Source organism: Actinia tenebrosa, unplaced genomic scaffold (genome assembly GCF_029948245.1).
Source record: "Actinia tenebrosa isolate PJP-AT-01 unplaced genomic scaffold, QUT_ActTen_1.0 PGA_scaffold16__25_contigs__length_10494907, whole genome shotgun sequence".
NCBI lineage: Eukaryota > Metazoa > Cnidaria > Anthozoa > Actiniaria > Actiniidae > Actinia > Actinia tenebrosa.
The window spans coordinates 507,743-515,036 of record NW_028292576.1 but is presented as its reverse complement, the minus strand read 5'-3'; the positions used below and the strand labels follow the sequence as shown (position 1 = coordinate 515,036).

General features: G+C 36.8%; 1 protein-coding gene across 4 annotated transcripts in view; it reads right to left on the bottom strand.

Moving 5' to 3' along the window:
- Positions 1 to 4,246: 4,246 nt before the first annotated feature.
- LOC116298706 (adenosine receptor A2b) overlaps positions 4,247 to 7,294 on the bottom strand; it is a 114,898-nt gene continuing 111,850 nt past the window's right edge. For 3 of the 4 annotated variants that reach the window (XM_031707245.2, XM_031707238.2, XM_031707243.2), the window contains 2 exons: positions 6,151 to 7,272; positions 4,247 to 5,453 (listed from right to left, as the gene is read on the bottom strand). In XM_031707245.2, coding sequence (XP_031563105.2) covers positions 6,161 to 7,198 — 1,038 coding nt within the window. In that variant the 5' untranslated portion in view covers positions 7,199 to 7,272 and the 3' untranslated portion in view covers positions 4,247 to 5,453; positions 6,151 to 6,160. Of the gene's footprint in view, positions 7,273 to 7,294 lie in introns of all 4 variants that reach the window. The other variant, XM_089031275.1, reaches the window with a different exon arrangement.

Genomic DNA, 7,294 nt, shown 5'->3' with positions numbered 1-7,294 from the left:
AGCAAATTTTTAAATTTCTTTTATGAGATAAGAATTAAAATAACCGTTATTTTAGATAGAAATAATGCAACTGATAGTGAGCACACATACTGTGTGCTCTTACAGAGCATGCACTCCTAACCAATCAGAACACGAGATCTATAACAATTATTTTATGATTTCTTCCTTGGTCCATTCAAGAGATCATTTCGACTTCAAAGAGAAAAGAGTTTTAGCAACTCCCGGTAGAATCGAAGTAAAACACAAACAATTACTTCATAAACTTTCCACTTTCAAGAGGAGAAACAGAAGCTATTTTGTTCATTTTCATATACTTCAAACTTCGCATATCAGTGGAAGAAGGTCAACTCTAACTCGCGACAACAACCTCTTTTTTATAAAAAGTTTTAGATTCAAAGAAATAGTTCATTAAAGATAAGCTTGTGTCACGTGTCTCGCTTTCCCGCCCAACTCAGAGCCAGCGCTCAAACTCCAAAAACGATCCGAAAAACTCGAAAAACCCAGCAAAATACATTCTAGCACTCTTGAAATTCTACATGCATAAGAAAGTAAGAATAAAAATAAAACCCGAGAGAGAGATAGCAAGTGCTATTCCTCACACCAGCAAATCTGTGTTCAAAAACGTCCATGCATCGTCTAATCCTGGCCATACGGGCCTGAAACTTGATTTGACGGAGCAAATTTCACGAAAAAACTAAACTAGAAGTTCTGCTGACTAACATAAGACAGTTATAACGAATATTTCAAGATAGCTTACCTTGTAGACGAGCGTAAACTAGGATTTTTTTCACAAACACAATAAACAAGTAAGCTTACACGGAGCTGTGGCTTGATGGAGAGTCGATGGATAGCCGTGCAGTGCATTATGGTCAAGCTCCACAGGGAGCCCAAGCTGGGTTACATACATACAAAGTTTATTTACACTGTAAAATCTTCAGTACAAATATACACCTACTTGAAAGAATGTCGTCATACGATATTAGAACATTAGTAATTTAGTGAGAAAGGATTACATTAAAAGACAAATGAAAAAGTTCAGCTTTAGTGATCTTCTTTTGTTTTTTAATATAATTCCTATCCCACTAAATCATTAATGTTCTATTTTCGTATGACAACGTTCTGGCAAGTAGGTGTACATTACAATGACAAAAACTGTTTTCTATGATTGCCGTGTGAGTAATTAGAAATATCCATTAAGTTTACTCCTAAACAAAGGAAAGGAATCAGCACTTCCTACATCAGACGGAAGGCTGTTCCATAAAGCTGCTCCACAGTAACTGAAACTAAGTTTCAAGTAGTTTGTACGCGGTTTCGGTAGAGACAGCTTCTTTTCCATGTTTCTAAGTTCATGTACTGGGTCGCAAAAAACATACATATTTCGTAGATAAGAGGGAAAGATATCATGTAATGATTTAAACATGGATATTGCTAACTGTTTTTTCCTCCGTGTTCCTAGATCATCCCAATCAAGTAATGTAAACAGAGAGCTTGCGCTTGCATCAAAACTTGACTTGGAGTTTTTGTAATTTATTACTTAGTGTATTTCCAATGCCGTACCAAACTCTGCTGCAGTAATCAAAATGCGGCTCTATCAGGGACCTGAATATTTGTACTGCAGTGACTTGTGAGATGAACGGTCTTAGTCGTTTTAGCGCTCCAATGCCAGATGAAGTTTGATTGGAAGTTTCATCGACATTCTATTTTCAAGATAATTTATCATCTACAAACACCCCCAAGGATTTTGTTTCATTAACTCTTGCTATTTCCTTTCCCTATATACTTATTTTGATGGCTTGATCATCAGTTGTGGCTCTTGAGAGTTGTTTTGAGAGTATGAGCAAAGTGCCTATGCAGCCAAAAATTCACCTATATATCATAATCTTCATTTATGAGATAGAGTGCACGCACTAAAACCGTGAACATTAAATAGTACTAAATAGTACTATTTCATACAGAATCCTTTGTTTTCTATTGTTTAACTATCACTATTTAGTGCTAAAAATTAGTATTTGTTTCACGGATTGAGTGTGAGCACTCTAGTTCTACACTTATTTCAATAAAGCTAGTCACCTGAAAAGCTACAAAGCTAAGACTTACAAGGATTATGGGTAGATTCATTTTACATGTTTTAACCGCTTGATAACTGTTAATAATAACTTGATAATAGTTTGTGTCGAAACCTTCACTAGTTGAATATGAAATATTTCCCATGATTCTCAGCGATCACAGTATTCTAGGTTTTTGTTGACTAACTTAATTGAAATAAGTGTATATAAAATAAACAATTGAGAGAATTTAGTCTAACGGTTGAATACTTGACGTCAACTAAATTAGATAAGTTATTGTACTATTCAACTGAGTGTGACCGCACTATCTTTGGGAGGAGGGCCATTATTTTTTGAGTGCCGTTGGTGGACTACAATTTTTTTAAATGCTTTCTGGTTGTGGACGGCCTGCGAAGGGTTGTTCAAGCTCACACAAAACAAACACACGATCTTTCTTTTCTTTTCTTTTCTCTGTTTTAATTTTGAAATATAGAGTCTGATGAAGAAAAGCTAATATTACTGATAGCAACATCTAATCATGAAAACTACTAAAGAAACTAAGTTAAATTAAAGATAGCTAGAATATATTATGAAAGTTCTTGCTGATAAATAAATTTAAGTTTTCTTACAGTTCTAGAAGTCGTTTTTCCCTTTAATTTTGCCCTGTTTGGATTTGGTTGTGAGCTATTCTCTTCTTACTTTCTTGTCGACTGAATGAAGTTACTGTATTCTCCACTAGTTCAGTGCCTTGCCTCAGGTTGCTGTTACTTCAGGTTACTTTCCTGGGTTTAGGCCGGGTTTAAGTTAACCACGTCTTCAAAGACAAGCAGGCAACTGATAAATGCTCTTTTAGTACCACAATTGTAGCTGTAACTTCTTTCTCTTTTTCTTTCTTTCCACTGTGAAGATGAGTTCTTTCACTGTATTATTTCAGCTCAGATAAAATCTCTGGCTTGACTTTTTCTCTTTGCTCTCTTCGCTAACTTCTCTTTCTTGTTCTGGTTGACGTTTCGGCGTTCAACTGACTCTCAAGACAGGGCACAGGGCGTATATAAGGCCGATACACACAATACATTAACACGTGAATATGAAAACAGAATTTATAATACAATACATTATGATAATGTGAGAGTATTATTGACAAACGAGTGGATGATAACTATAATAGAGAACTAGTGTAGACTGCGTCGGTGTTTCTGAATAATAAAACAGTAGGAACTTATGGATAAATTGAATCACCGTAAGAAGCTTTGTATAACTGACGTTTCGGACGTTAGTCCTTTGTTGGACAAAGCTTCTTACGGTGATTCAATTTATCCATAAGTTCCTACTGAGAGCAGTATTGTAAAGGTACAATGCTAAGACAATACTATGCGTAAAGTTCATGAACCATGACTTAATTAACCTTACTATACTAAGGTACGGACACAGAGTGCAACATTACTCGCAACATTGCACGCAAAAAGACTGCCTACTCATGGAACTTGTTGCACGCAACATTGCATGCAACAAATTTGAAGTTGAATCGCGCTCTACTCGTGCAACATTGCGCGCAACAAATTTCATCGTGTGAACATGACTGCATTATTGCGTGCAACTTTTGAAATTTCCAGCCAATCAGCTTGCACCAAATTCATAACCGCTGACCAAATTTCATAGCATAGATTAACTATTAGTGTGCAAGCAATATAGAGTGACCACAGTAAATCCGTGAAACTTTAGTAATACTAAATAGCACAATTTCATGCAAATTCCACTGTTTTCTATTGTTTAATTGGCACTATTTTGTGCTATTTAGTAGTTAGTGTTTTGGTGTTTCACGGATTGTTTGCACTCTAACTATGAACTAAGCTTCTATTGCTTACTATCAATCACGTGACTTTTTGGAGTTGACTGGGGGGCAAACAAGCGGTTGACTGGGGGGCAACTAGTGGATGCTAAGTCAAAACATATCAAAATAAGTCCTCAAACTATTGTATTTGACTATTTTCACGACATCAAACCAGAAAACAAGAGATCAAAACAACCTCCAGGATTCTACAAGCCATCAAAAAAGAGCTATTACCGGAAGTGACGTCTATTGATAACAACCTATATTCAGAACAGCGCGCAGAGTTTGAAGTACCTCTAATTTTGTATCCACTGCTTTCAGACCTACCGTTCAAAGGGTTTTCATCAATCCAGTAACATAGTTAAGGAAGTTTACATAGCTGATATTCCTTTAATTGTCATGAATATAATTCTCAGTAGTTTGAATTATAATACTTAAAATTACTCGTTGTGTTTCAAAGCTTTAAATGTCGTACAAGTTGCCCACTGACTATAAGTTGGCTTTTAAAATGATGCCAAAATAGCATTACTGGAAATTTGTTAAACAATGTTTCCCAAACGCCCGTTCTGGGCTTTTAACGACTTTCCAGTAAATAGATGATACGGCTTTTTTATTTTTTTAAAACACTCTAATGAAGAGCAATCATTCGCCCGTTTTCATTTAATACAAATGATTAAGCAAATAATGACATGGGTTTTTTTTTTTAATCATTTCTGGGGGTGTGGAATGTGTTTCTATATCCCCTTATTACTTACAATGTGAATTAAGATTGCTACGTGTTGTCGTGTTTAAAATCCACCCAATTTTCTCAAAGGTTATTCCTAATAGGGGGTAAGGCGAAGGGGGTTTGCACCACCCTTGCCCACGTTCCGCTTCAGTAGACTATACGGCATACATACCCACCTCTAATCCTTCACTTCCGCTGCCATTTCCTTCCTACTTTTTTTACCTGTCACGCTCCCTGCCCCTTTGCTCAACCCTTCCCATTTAGCTCAGTTTCCTGGATATTTTTCTCTTAATTAGACCTTTCATGTTAGTTTAGATCGGTCACGCCTAACCTTCTTTAATAGTATACACTCCTCTCTCTCTTCCTAGAATTTTTATAATTGCATTCGCACGAGTGTGCCATAGCCAACCACTTTATGCCAAATATATACCAAATAAGGGTCTATTCTGAACCCAAGCCCCCCTCCTTCACCCCCTTTACTGGTGTAAACTTAGTTCAAAACAAGGCTGTTGGAGCCAAAGGTCATCGATGGGCGGGAAACGATATAGTTCAGATTATAACAATATCAGTGGAGAGGGATGATGAGCAAGCATCTAAAGGCTTTAAAATGGCTTGGTTGACTGCAAGCATCTCTATTTTAACTAACTGTAACGCTGTAGTCGAACAGAATAATAAGAAACACAAATCATTCCACCTATTCCTGAACTAATGTGAACTTGGGATCGCTTATCGCAGTAATTGTCATCTCAGTACTTTGGAACAACAATATTGTTTATGAATTACATACAGCTATTTTAAAGAAAGTTGGTGAAGTTTTTTCTATTCAGATGATATGCATCCGGCCTGAGCTCTACAACAGGAATAAAAGACAATATAATAAGTTAAATCGCGTTCATTAGCACGAAAATCATCAAAGTTTTAATTCAGTCGAAATTTTACTAATAAAGTCCTAATAAAAATCGATGCCTTAGTGTCTACTGCTTATAATATACATGAGACACAAAAATTCGTTAAAATATAATACTTCCCATCCGAATATCAGGAAAAAACTTTAACCATTGATTATTAGACCTTTAAGGTTTATTCCAGTAAAGTTTTAGCTGAATTAAAATTTGGATGATTATCGTTCTAGTCCACAGGTAGCCCAAGAAATATTTCTTACTGGTGGGGGGAATCCTTAAAACGGGCTAAATTCAAAGAATAACCACGCAGAGCGAAAGAAGTGCTATTTCTCAATGATCGGGTAAAATGTTGAGGCTTTATTTCACGTTTCAATGATTTTATTGAAATTTTTGATGAATCTCCATACATTTCATTATACGTGACACCACAGAAACCAAGCTTGGGCTATCTGTGGCTAGTCCCCCTTTTATGAACTAACTCGGGCGTAGGTGTAACGATATTCTTGAATGCTTCAAAAATCAGAGTCATTAGAGTGCAAACCATATATCCGTGAAATAGCACAAAAACTAAATAGCACTTTCCATCGTTTCATTGTTTTCTATTTTGTACTAATTAATTACAGATATATGGTGTGTACTAACTACCTTAGCTTTACTAAGTCTTGCTTGATAATGCATCTGCTGCAATGGTCATATCTAGTTTAGTCGACGTTGAAAATGAATAGGAAGAGTTATTCTTATCAAATCTTTCTCCCGACGATTGCCTGCAACCATGTAAAGCCTTTCTCAGCTCACGTCTGATATCTTTCTTTAAGACTGCATATACTATGGGATTGATAGTTGAGTTGAGATGAATCAGCAATCGTGCGGCTATTCTGGACTCGAAGGACGTCTTGCAAAGATTGAATACATCACACATGGAGTTATAGACAGCCAATGCCCAGCACAGGGCGAAGAGTATGATCACCGAGCCAATAACTGCTACGGACCCTTCTCTGTTGCGTCTTTCACGTCGTTCTTTCTTGTTTCTTTCTGGCGAATTATTTGCATTTGAGTCGTTGTAGCGGAGCTGGTTCTGAGTTTGGTTAGTTTGACGTGCTATCTTGTTGGCAATGACATAGATGCGGGCATAAACTACGAGCATCAGAACTATGGGTAGGACAACAAACACAACAATCTGAATGGGATCGTAAAAACGCTTGGCCTTGAGCTTGATTGGTGGATCAGCATTGGAGTAGGTCAGTGGGATGACGTTAGCAATGAACGGGATAAACCAAGACAGACAGACGATGATCATCACACGCTTGTTGGTCATATACACAAAGTATTTGAGTGGAATCACAATAGATATATATCGGTCAAAAGTCATACTGCAGACATTTGCCACCGATGCAAAAAATATAGTGTTGATGAATAAATAAGCTATCTGGAAGTTACAGGTTTTGAGCTGTTCGCAGAGATACATGGAGGGTATAACGAAGATACCTGTGCTGATATCAGCTGTAGCTAACGAGAGTATGAAATAGTTATTTGTGATGTGAAGGCATCTACGCGTAATGATCACGAATATCACCATACCATTACCAGCAATCGTTAATGTAACGATAAGTAAGCTTAATACCCAGTACCATAGTGGGGTCTGTAGATAGGTGCTTGGCGCCTGATTACGCGTTGAGTTGGTGTAATTCATCATTCGGTGTTCAAAATAACTTGACCACAATCTCAACACACACTGACTGAAGTTTGGTTGGACTATTTAACAGGAATCTGAAACAAAAACGGATTTATA